General features: G+C 37.8%; 1 protein-coding gene and 1 pseudogene across 1 annotated transcript; both read right to left on the minus strand.

Moving 5' to 3' along the window:
* Window positions 1-271: 271 nt before the first annotated feature.
* On the minus strand, window positions 272-16,153 carry LOC145066798 (putative inorganic phosphate transporter 1-9). Its single transcript, XM_079014066.1, has 4 exons — window positions 15,414-16,153; window positions 14,773-14,839; window positions 10,583-10,632; window positions 272-1,097 (listed from the first exon to the last, which is right to left on the minus strand). Exons 1-4 carry the CDS (start codon window positions 16,151-16,153, stop codon window positions 272-274), a joined length of 1,683 nt encoding a protein of 560 aa, XP_078870192.1.
* Window positions 16,154-16,542: 389 nt separating this feature from the next.
* On the minus strand, window positions 16,543-19,502 carry LOC145070209 (pentatricopeptide repeat-containing protein At3g26782, mitochondrial pseudogene; annotated as a pseudogene).
* Window positions 19,503-19,507: the final 5 nt, after the last annotated feature.

The following is a 19,507-nucleotide window of genomic DNA, read 5'->3' on the forward strand; positions in this document are numbered from 1 at the left end:
AAATACCTAAGACTGCTCTTCTAAAAATTAGAAGAAAAAAATGATTTTTATCTAAAGCATCTTACTGTTAGAACTTTTTTTTTCAACAGAGGTCACCATACGAGTAAAGTTTGTGAGATTTAAACATGTGTTTTGAAGTGTGTCATACCAAATAATCATCGATAGACGACGTTATGAACTTTTATTTAACCAGCATTCTCCGCTCATCACCACCACTTTCAACCGTCACCTAACACCACCCAAACAATTTACAATGACAGTTCAAAACAAGTTACATTGCATTTGATAAAGACAGATGTAAACGATCATTCACAATTGTTTCATCAAATCTTTTGGCCCAAACTTTATGGGGCCAAAATCTGATAAAACAAACACCAATAAACTCATCAACATTCTCATTCTCCTCCAAAGACCGGCCCATCGTCTCCCGCGTAAGAAAATACGTTACAAAAAACCCCAAAACACAGACTAAACCCATTACCCTCAAAGTATGCGACACCCCAAGCCCATTTGGTGGGTCACGACAGGCCCATAGAAACCCAACCGACCCGATTATCGCCCCAACTTTCCCAGCAGCGCCGGAAACCCCATGACACGTTGCCCGGAACCTTGCCGGAAAAAGCTCTGCTGGAACTATAAATGTGGTGGTGTTCGGCCCAAAATTAGCAAAAAAGAATGTAAGCCCATAAAGTATCATAAACCCAATACCTGAATCAGATTCGGGTTCGGATCCCCAAGTGCTTTTGTTAACAAAAGCAATTGTAAACAAACTTACTGCCATGAAAAAGAATCCGTTTGCTTGAATCTCGACTCTCCCAACATAATCAATCATGTAAACCGCCAGAAAATAGCCGGGAATCGTGGCAGAAATGGCAACGATTGCTTGGAATTTTGCAATTTGTAGTGCATCATCGTATATATTCATGTGACTTTTTGGAATCATTTTAAGTTTAAATGCATGATATTGGAATAGATTTAGACTGTAAAAGACGATATCGACCAAAAACCAGTTAACGGCGGCGGCGATGAGTTCACGGCCATGTCGCTGGAAAAATTCTTGAGAGAAGAATGGGTAGGTGTTTGATAAAGCTGCATGCAAGAAAATTGAATGGTTACCTACACGCAATTTTGTTGGAATTTAGTAGGAAACATCAATTACTAACAAAGTTCCAACGAAATGTGTTTGTTGGAAAAATGGCCGTGGGAAACCATGATCCTACAAAATTCCAACGAAGCACCTGACAGATTTCCTACAGAATATTTCGTAGGAAATTTCCAACAAATTTCCAACAAAACGCTCCTATCCTTCCTGACACATATTTTCCTATAGAATTCCTACAAATCATTATTCCAACAAATTTCCATCGAACCATTCCAACAAACTTCCAACGATCTAGCATTTCAAAAGAGTTTAATTTGATGCATTTTTCTGTAGGTATTATGTTGGTAATAATAAAGTTTTTTTTTTTTAATTCTATAAGACACCAATATTCAAAAATTTAAAAATATGCAGTTTTTATAGAAATTATATAGTGAACTATAAATCAAATACAACTTCTTCAAATATGCACTATCAACCATAATAATAGCAAACACATAAAAACAATTTAATACAAATCCAAAATGGTACCAATACTTCAACAAAATGATAGTTGCTATCTAAATATCCAATACTTCATCAAAATGATAGTTATCCTCTAATATTTCACCAAAACAATTAGGTTTTTGTACTTCACCAACATGCTTAATAAAATGTTTCCAACAACAAATCTAACATCGATCTTCGGGAGGGTTAGCAAATTGTCTCATTAGTTGAGTCAATTGTTGTTCCATTATTTCTTGTTTTTGTTGCATAAAAACTCTTTCCCTCTCCGCATTTTCAAGTTGAGTTCATAGCTCCTTAACCTAGAAACAAACATATAATTAACAAACAAACAATATAATGATATATATCAACATTCTTTATCCATTATAGAAACAAACAAAAAACATATTCCATAATATGAACGTACTTTACTTTTTTTTATGAATATAGGTCTTTTACTTTATCCATAATAGCAACCCACTTTATTTTAACAAAATATAACAACAAACTATTTATTTAGGAACTGTTTTCATTCAAAATACAAAAATACTTCCTAATAGCAACATACTTCATTTTTTATTCATAATTACAACATAATACTTTGTGTGAGTATCTTGGCTGTTTTGGAACAAATATATTAGGGGATGTTTTCATGGCTCACAAAGTGTTTAATTATAGCAATTAACGTTCTTTATTCACAATATAGACAATCTATTTAATAAGTAAATATACCTCTTGTTGAGACCCACAAAAGGACGATGAACACCCCGTAGCAGCAGATGATTTCCCATTGAACAAAAAGTTTATATCCGAGGATCCAATCCTATAGATATAACTACTCCTAGAAGCTCCACTTATCTCCCTTTGGGTTTTCGCCCACAGTTCAGCATCATCGATCGGGTGATCATGAAAATCATCCCCATACTTCTCAAGCAAGGATCGAGAGTACACCTCTTACAAGAAAATAAAAAAACATAATTGTTATTGTACAAAAAGTTAGGGACAAAAAAATCTAAAAATGATAAAGATATCTTACATAAGCTTCCCTTGCTCTATCTTTGTGCAAAAATTGCTTTCCCTCAACATCTCCAACAATTTTTTTTGAAGCTTTATCTATGAGTAAACAAGAACAACTCCAAAAAGGTGGGTGGTCATCCCAAATCTGTTGTCTACAAGTATAGATGATGTAATTTATGTTAAACGAAAAAATATTACCAAAATTTATATGATATGAATACTTACCAGCCTAATTCGGTGCTCATCATAACTCATACATATGTAAGTATAATGGATTTAGAGGTTATTAACCATGCCAAAACAAATTGGGATGCAATCAGCCTTATTTTTGTTGCATCTACTAATCTGGTCATTAGTGCACTCTCATATTCATACAAAAATGGTGATACATAGTAGATACAAGATTCATACATAAATCCATACTGATACAGATCCATGAGCACAATTATCATACATAATTGAGAAAATGAACAGGTACAAATTGATGTATACAGATACCATCCACACATAGTGATACATTGACATACATACATACTTATTGATACATTCTGATACATATATACTAATACATTTGATAAACAGGTAGAAATTAATACATGAAACTAGTTGATAAACAATAGATGAAACTAGTTGATAAACCGGTAGCAATTGATAGATGTGGTATCATGCAACTGACCTGAAGTCACCGGCGGCGGAAGCAAGTGCTGGTCTAGAAGTATCTGACGTCGGCAATGGAGATAGTGTCGGCATGAAGCGGGTGTTCTAGTGGTGTGTCGCAACAACAGTGGGGAGAAATGTCGGCGTGAAGCAGCTGTGATGGTGGTGTATCGCAGCAAAGGTAGTGTGGTGGCGCAATTTGCCGGTGGCTAGAGGTTGTTTGGGGAGTCATCGGCCATGGTTTTGGGGAGAATAGCAGCACATTTTTTTCATCCAAATGTAAAAGCGGCTAGGTTAAAAGAGACGAGAGTAAGGGTTTTTTATTTTGTAGGAAATTCGTTGGAACTTTCCAACACATTTCCTACGGAATCCCAAAAAAAAGTTATTTTAAAAGGACGAACCAAAAATTAAATTCACAAACTATAATCAATTCATTATCAATCAACAATAAAATATTATATTATCATGATTTCAAATTTATTTTCAGTTCATACGCTTCAATCAAAGTTTCAAAAAGAATACTTTTTACTTTTTTTACTTTCTGAAAGCTTAACTCCAAGTTGTTGTTAATTTCTTTTATGCTAACTAATTTTTTTATATCCTTTATTTTTAAGACGTATTATATATATATATATATATATATATATATATATATATATATATATATATATATATATATATATATATATATATATATATATATATATAATCTGTGTAAAACGGCATACAACTTTATGATGGATGTGAAATAGTTATAAATTTTTTAGATAAAAACTTCACATATAATAACAAATAAAATTTCACATGTAACAATAAATATTAAAAATATAACAATAAAAAATACACTAATGTCCAAATCCTCAAGTTCATGCATAATGGATGTCTAGAATCATAAAGTTCTTGACTTTATGACCTAGCAAGACTTAGTAGAGCCCAACACCAAACTTAAGCTTCCTAGCATAATAAAATGACCAAGAACTCACTTAAAAGTGTTTAATCCTTTAAGACTTTACATCCAAGGCTCAGATCTTATTCTAATGGGTGTCATAATTGTTGAGGTATGAAGTCTCGTCCAACATGGAGCACTTAGACTCAAGTAGAGCACTTGGATGAAGTATTTTGACAAAGGAACAGATCATCTCAGATGGTTTTGGATCACAAGACAAAGGAACGAATCAACTAATAAAAGAACAGATCAAGTAAAAATGGAACAGGTCTTCGAAAAGGAAGTTTGGAGCAACTTGGAGTGGCTTAGAGCAACATGGAGCAAATTGGAGCACTTCGAGCAACATCGAGCAATTGGAGCAACATGGAGCAACATGGATGTGACAACCCGAAATTTATTCCGTCATAGTATTCCATTTCCATTAATAAAATTTATTTTTATTAATATTTTTCCGTTAACTTTTGGATTAAGTTAATTAAATTGCGACTTTTATTTTTAACTTCATAAGTTTCGAAACGCATTAGAATCACGTTAAAACATCCTCAATATACTTTTGGAAAATTTTTAGTTTCAACTAAGTCGGGTTACGGCAAATTAATCGAGTACGACCAAAAGCTCCGTTTAACGTCGGTATCGGGTAGATTTCTACCGGGCCATAAACTCAACCCCTATATAAGGGATTGAGTGACCACATTTTGAAGCTTTTTCACTCTCTTAAAACACTTTCTCTCATTACTCTCTCTCTAAAACTCGACTTTGATCCAAAAACACCCCTTTCAAGCTCCAAATTGGTAAGTAATCTATCCTAGCTTGTTATTAAGCTTGTTTATCATGCAAATTCGTGTTTAAATCATCCAAATGCATCAAGAACATGTGTTTACGGTTTGGGAACCCTCCCAAAACTATAAACTCCTTTAAAGAGGGTTTTGAAGCCCCAAAACCTTTCCAAATCACTTCTAGTGCATTGATATGACTTAGGGGCTTGCATGAATGGACTTAGAACACCAAAATCTTACCAATTGAGGAGTAAACATGAGTTTACGGCCCAAGAACATGATTGGACCATAAACCCTCATTCATGGACCATAAACACCTCCAAAGGGTGTTAAAGTGACCCTAACACCTTGTATGGCTTAGAATTGGGTCTAGAACTTTGTATGCTTAACCTACAACCACCAAAACACATGAATCATGGACAAACATGAGTTTACGGCCGTAAACTCATGTGTTTACGGTAGTGAACTCACCAAGAACACCTTCATAAACCGTAAACTCCTTTTCCAAGGTCAATTCAAGTCCCGATCACTTCCTAAGCCTTTGATTCAACCCTAGAACTTTCCCTTGTGCATTGTAAGACCATTTAGCATCCAAGAACACACCACCCATGAGTTTACGGCTATAAACTCATGGGGATATGGTCATTAGGCCGTAAACTCCTCAAAGATTTTACTCTTGAAGAGCAAACTCCTTATCTAGACCCTACACACCCTTAGATGCAACCCGGATCATTCCTAACACTTGGGATTAAAGTGTTATCGCGTCTCGGAATGTATTATCTTATTTAATTAAGTAGTTCAAAGTCTAATTAGATACAATTATGTATCCCTTCATGTTACATAAGATCCTCGCGCGTATTCAAGCCCTAAACTGACACTTAGTATCCAACCGGCACATTTCTCGACTGGTGAGTTCATATCCCTACGCTTTTTCCGAGCTTCATGTTTTTCAGGGGGGGGGGGGGGATACAAGCAATTCATAAAGATTTTCGTAACTTAAAAACTGATGTAATTATACGATATTCTGATAAACTTTTAGATATCTTTGTCCCTTTTGTAATATGCGGAGCATAAGGGATGTTTTCTCAATATAATTACATAGTTTTCAATACAGTGTGGGAAACTTATCGAACCAATCAAATTATTATGGGAATAATTTGGGATCTCATTACTTGTTTTACGAATTCAGATTTCATGCAAAGTCATTATATAAACTATGTATGATATAGTTTATCCATGTTTAAAGTAGAGTATTATGATAAATAGCCACTTTGAATTCAATTATTTATACTCTACTATGTTCCAAACGATTACGAAATTCTATAACGACCGAGTATACCATGAATAATTTAATACTAGCTTGTGAGATTCGTCTTCATTATACCCTTCGGGTTATCAATAAATCCTCTCCGAAAGTATAACCAGAGTCTCCTGGAGGGAGAGCGTGGAATTTGTGAATAGATCTATTCGGGACTGACAATCCCACACCTTAACTGCTAGCTACAGTTAGGCGGGCACGCCTGGGGTGACAAATTTCAGATATCGTTCGACGCCTGAAGAACGTCAAGGAGGTCACGGGTCAAATCAGTATGGTTATACGACTCACAATACATATTAAACTAATTAGCTTTATTCACAGATTTCTTTCTGTCTTCTATAGTCTTATTTATGTAATAAGACTACCTACTTTCGTACCTAGAGGGTACTCCAGTGTTTAAATCTATAGTTTTATGTATTAAAACTACCTACTTTCGTACTAAATGGTATTCTTATCGACAAACATGTTAGAAAATATTGGATTTTCTTCGAAACATACATATGTATTTCATAACTCAGAATTTATGGTTTTCGATATATCTGCATACTTTATTAAAGGAAAGGAAGTATTTTCACAAGATTTAATAACCAGATTTTCCTCACAAAAACATGCTTATGAACTCACTAGCTTTATGCTGATATTTTTAAATCTGCTTGTATTCTCAGGTTCTCATTAGACAGGTATCCCGCGATATTTTGGAGAAGCCGAAGCGAATAGAAGTCTCGTCTGTATTTTGTCCATATGATGTATATGTATCAAACTTGTATCACTTTGTTTTCAAACAAATGTAAATATTTCTATGTAATGTAATGGTTGTGTTTACTATGCTTGCTATGTACATTGGTTGTGATACTTAACATGACGTCACCTCCGCCCCGGAACGTTTCTGCCTTCGATTTCGGGGTGTGACAATGGAGCACTTGGAGCAAACATGGAGCAACATGTTGCGTCATATAGAAAGAAGTTGCATCATCCTTGGGGTTGTTGCGCCAAATGATAGTAGGGTGCACCATCATGTATGAAGTCGCACCAAGGTGATGTTGAGCCAAGGAGATGTTGAGATATGAAGATGTTGTTGCTCCGTCAAGAAGGGAAGTTGCACCATAGAGGAGATGTTGTGCCATCATGGACCATCTTGGTTCATGATGTGCCATCTTGATTTCTTTATTGTGTCATGTTGATCCATGTATGCTTAGAAGATGACCGTGCTCAATAAATACACCATGTTGCACCACCATGATGGATGTTGGACCATTAGTGTTCATGATGCGACACATGTGCATCATGATGCTTCACTATGGTCAAGGTGGTCTATTATGTGTGTTGTTGATGCTCATGGGTTGTATGACATGGATGAATGTTCTAGAAAGATGATGTGTGGCAGAATATGATTAGTTGTCACCATTCATGGGCCTATGGGCCAATGGGCTTGACCTATTAGGGTTTTAGTTATAATCTCTAAAGTATAAATAGACTTTATCTCCATCATTATATGTGCTTAGAAATTTCAAGAGCGTAATCATTGTGAGGTTGAGAGCACTCCTTTGGAGTAGTTAGTAAGCAAGAGGGATTCTTTTGTTTTGAGAGCTCAAGTGACTATGTACCCTCCCGGGTTTATCCGGTCCGCTCTGGGTATGTTGGCCTACAGCACAAAGTAGGACCCGCCTCAACCCATCCCCCAATCAAACAACCATGTGCACATATAACAGATAATCACATAACAGTCTATAGACAAACAAACCGATCTAACAGATCATATAGCATAGCAACATCCTATAACCAGGATACCGACCTAACTGGTCACTAACATAGAATCATCCTATATACCAGGATACCGACCTAAACCAGGTCATTAACATAGCATCATCCTATATATCAGGATACCGACCTAAACCAGGTCACTAAACATAATTTTGTCCTAACTACCAGGACGCAGATCTAACGGATCAATAAACATATCATGAAAATACCTGGATACAAATCCGATAAAGGGCCGACCTTAGTGTCGTAGACCCTATTGATATAATGAGGATAACTCACCTCCCAAGTAGCTCGGAAGGCAGTGTCAAACTCCTCCAAATGTAGCTCCAACTCCAACACCTATATTCACAAATGTCCTTTGCTATAAATACCCAATTTACCAAAATACCCTCAGAAGTCAACTGGTCAACTCTTGGTCAAAGTCAAAGTCAACTGTCAAGGTCAACAGTCCATGTTGACCTTAACTCGTCGAGTACCCTCGGCTACTCGCCGGGTTCCTTGCATAACCAGCCAACCTGCCGAGTCACTCGTCTGACTCGCCGAGCCCAAGGCAATCTTCATCGGACTCGTCGAGTTGTTCATACAAGTCGTCGAGTCTACGACAATCTTCATCGGACTCGCCGAGTCCCTTCAGTCCTTCATTCATACAGACAATTTTAAGTTGCTTCAAATCTCCAAACAGTATCTCTAGGCTCCCAAGGCATGTTTATCACGTAAAGTTGCAATCTTTACGTGCATGCAAGGTGATAATGGCTCAAATCAAGCTAAAGAAGATGTTCTATCTAGGCAAGAGAAGTGCACTAACATGTTAAAGGCTGAAACTTTATAACTACATGGACCAAAATGAGACTAGATCTGAGGTTGCAACCTCAGATCATGGCCCAACATTCGAAATTAATCTCCAACATGCTAAAATGGCCCCAAATCATGAACATAGAAAGATCTAGCTAGAAGGGTGTCAATGTAACAACTTGTTACCTTCACATGATTCTAAACTGAGGTAGACTTCAGATCCACAAACATTTTTGCTTCCAACTTCTTGATCTTCAAGCTTCTTGCAACAAGGTCTTCTTTCCAAGCTTGAAATTTACACTAATATGGAGCACACACACGAATTAGGGTTTCTGGACTCTCAAGAGGCTGCAAAAGGACTAAGGGATGCTAATGATTCCTTAAATAGGGTGCCAAACCCCGAAAATTAGGGTTTCACCCTCCAGCTCGTCGAGTCACTCTTCCGACTCGACGAGTTGGTCACTTAACACGTGGTCCAAATCTGCTGCTACTCGACGAGTCAGGCAACCAACTCGTCGAGTAGACCTTGAATTCATGAGAATTCATAACCATAAATTGGTATTCGAGAATCGGGGCGTTACAGTTAAGGATGCTTAAAAATGGTCCAAATCCTAAAAATTAAGGTTTGAGTCTGGTGGGCGTATGCCAACTGTACTCATGGTACCCCCAGCATACCAAGCTAGTCATCTGCGATCAAACGAGCCCAGTACGCCCAACGTATCAGACCAGACCAAAATTTTTCCTATTTTCCAAAAGCCATAACTTCTTCGTCTCGACTCCGATTTCGACGTTCTTTATATGCTCGGAAAGGTAATGAGAAGCCATACACTCCTACCAACTCTCATTTGCCTCAAAACATTCCGAACTTATATCCTTAATTAATGAAAGGTCTGAACCATCACTTTACCATTATACCATTGGGCTCCAAAGCACAAACCGAACTCTTGGATCATATAATCTACATTATCCACATTAAATGAATCTAAACCTTTGTTTCCTCAAAGTCTGAAGCCTTATGATAATTGAACTTCGGGTCATGACCCCAAATTAAGAAACAACTCGAAACAGGGTGTTACATATGATTAATTGATACATGTGATATATTTTTACCATTTCCAAGACTAATATACTAATTAATTCGTTCAAATAGCACCACCCAAAAAATAAAGCCAAGGAGAATTCCATTTGAGAAGCCTTTCAAGTTATATATATTAGAAATTATTGTTTTTATTAACTTCTAGTTTTTATTTGTTTTGTATGTTTTTTATTTTCTTATTATTTCTATTGTAAATAACTTCATAATTTTAGTTTTATTTTCTTGTTGTATTCAAATTCTATATTTTTAGTTTTTTGTAATAATTGTTTGTTAATTTTTTTATATAATGTATATTAAAATGTAAAAAAAATAAGAAAAAAAACATTTAAATATTAGGAGGGAAAAGAAAAGAAAAAAGGTGGGAAGATGTTTTCAATTCCCGCTATTATTTTTCCTACGAATTTCCAACATAATATTAACTTTAAATATTAATTTATATGTTGGTTGTTGTTTTGTAGGAAAATAGCAACAGTTTTCCAACGGAATATTTAGGGTACCCACTTTTGTAGGCAATTTGTTGGAATTTTGTTGCATTACACTTTTGTTGCAAGTTTGTAGGAAACTAGATGGATATTTCCAACAAAAAAGTTTGTAGGAAATATTTGGTAGCTAAAACCAAATTTTCTAGTAGTATGTGTTCGGTGTGTTCATTGTCTCGATATCTTCCCGGATTTGGCTTAGGGGCTGTTTGTTTTGCACTTACTGGGTCTGGTCAGAGCTGACTGCTGACTCGGTCAGCAGTCAGGCCGTTTGATAAAGATAAACTTTGGCTTACTCGGTCAGCTATTGCTGACCAAGTCCCTTACTCGGTCCGCCAATTTTTAGCAGCTAACCCAAAAGAAGAAAGGAGTTGCCTATCTTGCCCTTGGCCGTAAACGAAAAAACATGTATAATCCACAAATTGTGCTTCTCGTTCCATGCATCGGCGCTTCCTTCTTCAACGATTCCTTCCACAGAGCACATCACAGGCGACATCTCATCAGCCTCTACCGGCAGCAACCTCCACAGTAACGCAGGTAAGCTGATTTCTTCTTCTTCTTTTTCTTCTTTTTCTTCTTCTTCTTCTTCTTCTTCTTCTTCTTCTTCTTCTTAAATCAGTAGACAAAATATTTTGTTTCCATGTTTCCATGACCTGATATGCCAATGCTCTTTAGTTTTATGAATTTTTTCTATGTTTTCGGAGGTATAACTTTCTTAAATTTTCTACTTTTCATTGCATTTTTCTTTATAAATGTGTCGATTTCTTAGTTCATGTCTTAGGCATAGGACATTTTTAGACGATTGACATACCACTTCAGTGGAATCCAATATTTTGAGCTCAAAAGGATTAATTAATTTACCTTTGTTTTGTTTTCAAACGATTGCACATAAAGTGTTTGATGGAATGCTTAAATGAATTTTTTGATTAAAATGAATCTATATTGCCCTTTCTCACACCTTTAGTATAATATCCCCAAGTACTTTTTAGAGTTGACAATTGTTCTGTCTTCATGGTGATTTTGCAGCCATGGTCCTTGCTGCTTTTTTTTTTCTTCATATCTCTGAATTCTTTTTTGTTATATTCTTGTAAATGACTAGTCAATCATTTTTGTGTGATTTTGATGTTGTGATGATATTAGCAGAGATGAAGGGCAAGGGCCTAAAATTGATGTCAGATGTCAAACCTTACGATTCTGAAAGAAAAGGGCAAGTCATCATATTTGTGTGCTTTTGATGGCTATATTGAAACCCAAGCAAAACAAAAGCAAAAATGATCCAGACAAGCATGTTGATAATGATAGAACCTTTAACAATGTGCTCTACTATTTTTCTTCAAAATGTGGTCTTTTTATTACAATTTAGGTTATGTATTTTGTGATAAAGAATGGTTGCGGGAGAAGAGTACAAGTATTTTGTTTGATATGGCATTTAATTTTAAAAGGGAATATTGGTTGATGTTTTCTTATTGATTTTGTGTACATTAACTACAAACAGGGTTGTAAGTTGTTTATTTTTTTTAAGTTTGTTGGGTTTGAGATTAATATTTAATACTATGTGCTTTTGTATTTCTTTTAGTTTTCATCTTTTAGAAAATATTAACAATAATATCATACTTTTTATAAAAAAATAAATTGAAGGGTAAATGTAACACCCAAAGATTTAAAGGCCAAGGAAGGAAAGAAAACCTTAATATTAAGGGGCGACTCGGCGAGTCCGAGCGGAATCCGGGTCGAGGAGTAAGTGACCGACTCGGCGAGTCGGCCAAGGTGACTCGGTGAGTCTGGTCTGTGCGAGGAAAACCCTAAATTCGGGACTTGGAGCCTTTATAAACGCCTTAACCTCCTTCCTAGGGCCCCTTTACTGTCTCTTGCACCCAGAGCATCGAACCCCAAACCCCATTGTTGCCCATTTAAGCTCCCAAGCCATATTGAGTGATTTGAAGGAAGAAGAAGTAGGGGAAATCATTGAGGCTTCAAGAAGTGGTCTTGGATCTGAAGATTTGGGGAACATTTCTGAGTATCTGAAGGTAATAAGTTGTTTCTCTCTTTTAGACCTTCTATGGTTGTGAGATTTGGGGCTTTTAAGCCATGGTTTGCCACCCAAGTGAGCTAGAAGCTGGATCTGGAGTTTCTACTTCAGATCCAAGTGTGTTATGAGCTGGGAAAGCATAAAGTATCAGCCCTTGAGTCGATTTTGGAGCCCCTTTGGCCTTAAACCCTAGTTTATGGTGGATTGTGCCTAGATCTCCTTCTCTACACGTAAAGTTGGCAACTTTACGTGGAGAATAGGCTTGGGATGGGTAGATCTACAGTTTGGAGTCCATGCATGACTAGAAAGTCCTCTGCATGTAAGTAGATCCGAATGGACTCGGCGAGTCCTTCGAGTGGACTCGGCGAGTAGCATGAAGATAAGGAGGAACTCGACGAGTGGGATGAACAGCTCGTCGAGTCGGATGAAGATGGGCATGAACTCGGCGAGTTGGATGAACGACTCAGCGAGTTGGATAAAGATTGCCTTGTGCTCGGCGAGTCTGTTCTTAGACTCGGCGAGTCAGGTCGCGCAGTCCCAAACCCTTCGAGTTAAGACTCGAGTCAGCGAGTCGAGCAAGGACTTAGTGAGTTGGACAGGACAGGATTCGGGAATCAGTAGACTCGGCGAGTCAGGGGATGACTCGGCGAGTCAAGTCGTGATTGGAAGGACCTTGAGCATAGGGACTCGGCGAGTCAGTAAGTGGACTCGGCGAGTAGGGTTGACCTGGAAGGTTGACTTTGACCAGGACTTTGACTTTGGCAAGAGTTGAATTGGTTGACCTTTGAAGGTCAGTTAGACTAAGTGTTATGTTGATATTGGTAGCTCGGGGAGCTAGTGGAGCAGCAGTTCGGAGTCAGTGGTCAGGTAGCGGTCAAAGGGATTAGCAGCAGTAGTTCAGCAGTATTAGGTGAGTTTCCCTTTGTGTGAATGGGTCTACGGCCACAATGTCGGCCCATGTAGACATGAGTAGAAGACCCGGGAGTTAGTCCTAGGCATCGTATGTTAGTATGTTGTTCAAGAAGAGGTCCATTGTTAGCGGGCGGGTGTCCAAGGAATGGTTTATGTGATAGTTTATACTTGTTGTCTGTGTGATACTTGTATGTGCCTGGTAGGGTGGTGAGTGTGGGCGAGGTCCCGTATCTCACCAACGGCAGAGTGTGGATGGTGTTCCACATCTCATTAGCAGCAGATCAGGGGCGAGGCCCAAGTTAGGGAAAGAGTGAGCGCGAGCTGGGCCCGTATCTCACTATCAGTAGGAGCATGGACGGGGCTCCCTGGCTCATCAGTAGAGTTCGGTTGTTAGGACCGAAGGGTAGTCAGACACCCCAGAAACGTCTGACAGTATGTGAGGATATGTTTGCATGTTGTCCTGTTATGTTATATGCGATAGAGGTAGTAGGAGGGGACCAGTCCCCAAGTTCGGTTGTTAGGACCGAAGGGTAGTTCAGACACCCCAGATATGTCTGATAATCTGTTACGTTATGATATGCGTATGTGATAGTAGTAGAGTTCGGTTGTTAGGACCGAAGGGTAGGTCAGCACCACAGAATGGCTTGACACGGGTAGTCAGCACCCCATAATGGCTTGACACGGGAAGTCGGCACCCCAGAATGGCTTGACACGGGTAGTCAGCACCCCAGAATGGCTTGACACGGGAAGTCAGCACCCCAAAATGGCTTGACACGGGAAGTCGGCACCCCAGAATGGCCGCACGGGTAGTCAGCACCCCAGAATGGCTTGACACGGGTAGTCAGCACCCCATAATGGCTTGACACGGTAAGTCGGCACCCCAGAATGGCCGCACGGGTAGTTGGCACCCCAGAATGGCCGTACAGGGTAGTCAGGCACCCCAGAATAGCCTGGCAGTATGTTTGTTGTATGTTTGCATGGTATGTGGTAGGGTGGGGAACTCACTAAGCTTCGTGCTTACGGTTTTCAGTTTTGGTTTCATGTGCTTCCGATAGCGGATGATGGAGCTCGGGATGATCGCATGGCACACACCATAGATTAGTCAGCCTGGGAATGTTTTACTCTGATAATGAACATGTGTTTTGAAAACTAATACTCTGTTTATGATTTGAAATGATGATTTTACTTTAAGTAATATTTTATTAAAAGAAATTTTTAGTCTTGAATTTTGGGACGTTACAGTAAAATTGTCATTTTCATCATTCAGGACAATCAGTCAAAGAAATAATCAAACAACATAAACTCAGTCAGATGTGGACTCAATCAGAATTTCTAACTCAGTCAGCTTCTAACCCAGTCAGCTCTAACTCAATCAGTAGCTATCAAACGACTCCTTAGTGATACATTATTCATCACTTTTTCCATGTCTTTTGAAGCTTTTAAAGTATTTTTCTCCACCAAAACGGTGAATCTGTAGAGACAATAAGTTAGTCGTCATTAAAGAAACCTTCTCTTTTGCAACCTATGTATTTTCAACCCAACATCGTGACTAGTTTTACACCAAACTTCTTGATAAATCTCTCCAACCAAAACATTATTCCATATACCCTTTTGGTAAACAACAACTTTGGTGTATCAATGTTCATTTATGTTTGAATTTTAGTTGGCATGTAACATCTAGCTCATAAATTTGATGAATTACTGTTCATTTGCATCATACTCAAACATACCTGTATTGGTATTGATTAGTATGTAACAATTTTTCTCTGTACACAACAACTTATTGATTTATAGAGTTGTACAATACTACATTTTCAAACACAGTTATATATATATATATATATATATATATATATATATATATATATATATATATATATATAATATTCATCAATGGTATAAATAAATAGTAAGACTTCAAATTTAAAGTAATACTATTCATAACATATTTTTGGAGTAAAAAATATTGTTGGATTGCAGATGATTTACAATTTTTTTAATACCAAAAATGGAGTTGGGTTGGAGAATGGAGATGCTTTTAATACCTGGCGGTTTCTGGCATCTTCATCCGCCAATGATAAGTCATTGCTGCCGGAATCGCACCGATCACAAGAATAATCCGCCATGCCAAGTCTGATTCCGGCGGCACCGGTGCAGTTGTTTCTGACTCCGGGGGTTTTGACACCGTTCTTAAATTATCACTAAAACCTCTAAAAATGTAGCAAACAATCATTGTAATAAGCGAACTCAACAGTATCCCAAACCCTTGCATAGAAAACACACCGGCAATAAACGTTCCACGTGTCCTCTTACTAGCAAACTCCGACATAATCGTGGCAGATAACGGATAATCCCCACCAATTCCCACCCCAAGCAAAAACCGAAAAAATCCAAGAGTAACAAACACCATCGGAGTCAAAACTGAAAACGAGAAACCACACCCAATGGACCCCACCACCATCATTATTAACGAAACGCCGTACACGTGGCACCGCCCGCCAAGGTCACCAAGCCGCCCAAAAACTAGCTGCCCGATCACCGTCCCCATTAACGCAACACCAATCATAGTGGATGCAATGACGGATGGGACCTCGAACCATTTTCTTTGGTCAATGGTTCGATGGATTTCGGGGTAATAAATTCTTCCAAGCATTCTCATGACTACGGGGATACAAAATAAATCATAACTATCTGTAAATAGGCCCATTCCCGCGATTATGATTGCTTTGAAGTGGTAAAATTGTGTTTTTGCTGCATCGAGTGCTGATAAAACTTTTATTGCCATTTTTGGGAGTGGACTTTTTGATTTGATCATTCGAACATGAGGATTTATAAAAGACAAAGGGTGTCAAACATGTAAAACAATGTGACTTTGATTCTTTAATTATGTGAGTAAATTTACCGGGAGTTTCGTAGTATGAGATGCTAAGTATATGCTTCATACAATGTTGTTAGATATTACCAATGTTTTTCACTTCAATTGAGCTTTATAAATCATTTTGTTGTCTAAGAACCATTTTGTTGTCTCATTCTGTCGATTGTGAAGTTTATATTTATAAAATAACATTTTTTTTATTTATCAATTTAATTTAATCTTTTCTTAATAATACATAATAAAAACATGTTTGAAGTTTGAATGATTCATTTCATTCCTTTAAATAACCAAGCATCATGTTAGAATAAAATGATTCATCAACCACCTTGTATTATATTAAGTTGTGCATTCCATCGTTTGTGATTCCATTCTATTCGTTTGAGATTCTATTCCATCATACTAAACCTAGTTTCCATTTCACCAGTAATCCCGGCATGAGCAAAACCCATCCCGGAAATGATGAAACCGATTTGCATCTCGAATTACAAGTTCCCTTGAAGTAACAAGAGATACCAATTTCATCACCGAATGACAATCATCACATATACGAAGATTCTTCATTATATGAATAGGCATCCAAGCTGGCAAACTCATCAACCCAAAAGCCATCGCAAGCTTCTCACTATGATAAGCCTTCGCCTTATTACTAGAATACATTCCTACATCTTCAACCTTTTTAATAATCTCCTCCAATTTTTTATAAACATCATTAATTCTTGGATGATTTGTATCATCAACAGTAAAAACATGCACCCTATTATCAACTTCAATCCAACTACAACCCGGATTTTTCCTTATTCCTTTCTCCTTCATAACCCGTCTCACATTGGAAACGGAATCCAACTCCCCGGAATCGGAATAAAGATTCGCTAACAACACATAGCTTCCGGAATCTTCCGCGTCCAATACCACAAGATTCTTTAAAGCCGTTTCCGCCATTGTTGCATTCCCATGAATCCTACAACCACCGAGCAAAGCTCCCCACACCGCAGCATTTGGCTCAATTGGCATTTTGTCGATTAAATCTTTTGCTTTTTCAATAAATCCCGCACGACAAAGTAAATCTACCATACACGCGTAATGCTCGCAAGTTGGTGAAATTCTTTCATCTTTTAGCAACATATTGAAATAACGTTGTCCTTCGGGTTGCAGCCCTGAATGACTGCAACCCGATAGGACGGATACGTAACTGATATGGTCGGGCAGTATGCCCGACCATATCATTTTCTCAAACGTATCAATTACTAAATTTCCCTTGCCACTTTGCGTGTACCCATCCATCATCGCATTCCATGAAATCAAATTCTTTGACACCATCGAATCAAATGTTTTATTTGCGTCTTGAATTTGCCCGCATTTTGAGTACATTGTAATTATACTATTTTTTACCGAAACGTCATTTCCAAACCCAAACTTTACACTTTGAGAGACTACTTGGTTCCCGAGTTTTAAAATGGCTGCATTAGCACACGCGCTTATTGAAGTTATAAAAGTAATACAATCCGGTTTAACTCCTTTTTGTCTCATTAACACAAAAACCTTAAAACCCTCTTCCCAAATCCCATTTTGTACGTACCCCTTCAACATTGAATTCCAAGATACAAGATTCCGTTCCGGCATTTGATCGAAATATTCCCGAGCTTTTTCTATGTTCCCGATATTGTAAAATATTGTGATCATGGTTGTCCACGATATGATATCTTTGAATGTCATTAACTTAAATGCATGATTTGCATTACAAATGTCGCCACATTTCGCGTACATTGTAACAAGAGCATTTGCTACGGGAATTAGAGATTCCATTCCGATTCTGATTGAGTATCCATGGATTTGGGTTCCAAGGTGAATATCTTTTAAACCACAACAAGCTCCAAGAACAGTTGCTAGAGTGAATTGATCAGAGGTTATTGGAATTTCCTTCATTTGTTTGAACAATGAAATGGCTTCCACTTCATTGCCACTATGTATTGCTCCTCCTATCATTGATGTCCATGATACAATGTTGTGTTCTTTCAAATTGTTAAATATTTTGTGTGCTTTTTTGAAGTGTCCACATTTGGCATACATGTCTATTAGACCAGTGCCAATGTATGCATCGATATGTTGTTGCATTCGGACAATTCTCCCATGTAAGTGGATTCCCCATTTGAGTTCATGTGCGCTTGTACAAGCACTTAAGACACTTGCATATGTCTTGGAATTTGGTTTAAAGCCTTGGATACACATCTCAATGAACATACCAAGGGTCTTTGTGACATGGCCATGCTTAGACAATATTGAAATGATCATGTTCCAAGAAACAAGATCTCTTTTAGGCATTTGATCGAACAGTTCCAAGGCCCTTTGAGCATCATATAGTTGTGAGTAACCATAGATCATAGAATTCCAAGAAAATAAATTTGGGTTTGGCATCTTCAAGAAAACATGTTCAGCAATATCTGGAGCTCCACACTTGATGTACATATCAACTATTGACGAATCAACAGAATCATCACCTAAAAACTTGAACTTTTCAGAAAAACTGTGTAGTTGGAAAGCCAAGTTGAGATTTTCGAGGCTAGCACAGGCTTTCATTACACAACTGAAAGAATATGCATCGGGAAGAGTGGTAGAACATCGGACCATTGAAATGAAACCATCGATAGTCTTTTCTGGAAACCCATTACGATAATAACCAGACATCATAGAGTTCCATGAAACAACGTCCCTTTGAGGCATTTCGTCAAACACCTTCTCTGCAGCTGTAACTCGTCCTGAATCTATCAATCCCTCAATCATCGTGTTCCAACTAAACACATTTTTTAATTCAATCTCATGAAATACTAAAGACGCGTCATCGATCAAACCACAACCGGCGTACAAGTTGATTAAATTGTTCTGGACAAAAGTTGAAATGTCTACCCCAGTTGTGATAAGCTGACAATGTAGTCCTCGAGCCAAGGGTTTCGACCGAATATTTACGCATGCTTTCATCGATTCGTAGAATTTCTGAGATAAATCCATATAAGATCGATCTGCGTTTTCGTATGGAGGTACTTTTCTTGAGTTGATTTTCTGTTGGGTTGACAAAAGGCGACGGATGATAAAGATCGAGAGAGGACGACATGAGCCTAAGAAGCTGGAGATCATGAGAGATAGTGCTGATGATTGAAGCTTTATGGGCATGGGGTCTCATTTGAGTGATTTCATCTACAAGTTTCTGCAACAGCAAGAATGGTGACGAAACTGAGCAGCTGAAACTTGAAAAATAGTAACGAGATAATA

The sequence above is a fragment of the Lactuca serriola genome, chromosome 8 (genome assembly GCF_051521515.1).
Source record: "Lactuca serriola cultivar US96UC23 chromosome 8, Lser_US96UC23_V15, whole genome shotgun sequence".
Taxonomy (NCBI): domain Eukaryota; kingdom Viridiplantae; phylum Streptophyta; class Magnoliopsida; order Asterales; family Asteraceae; genus Lactuca; species Lactuca serriola.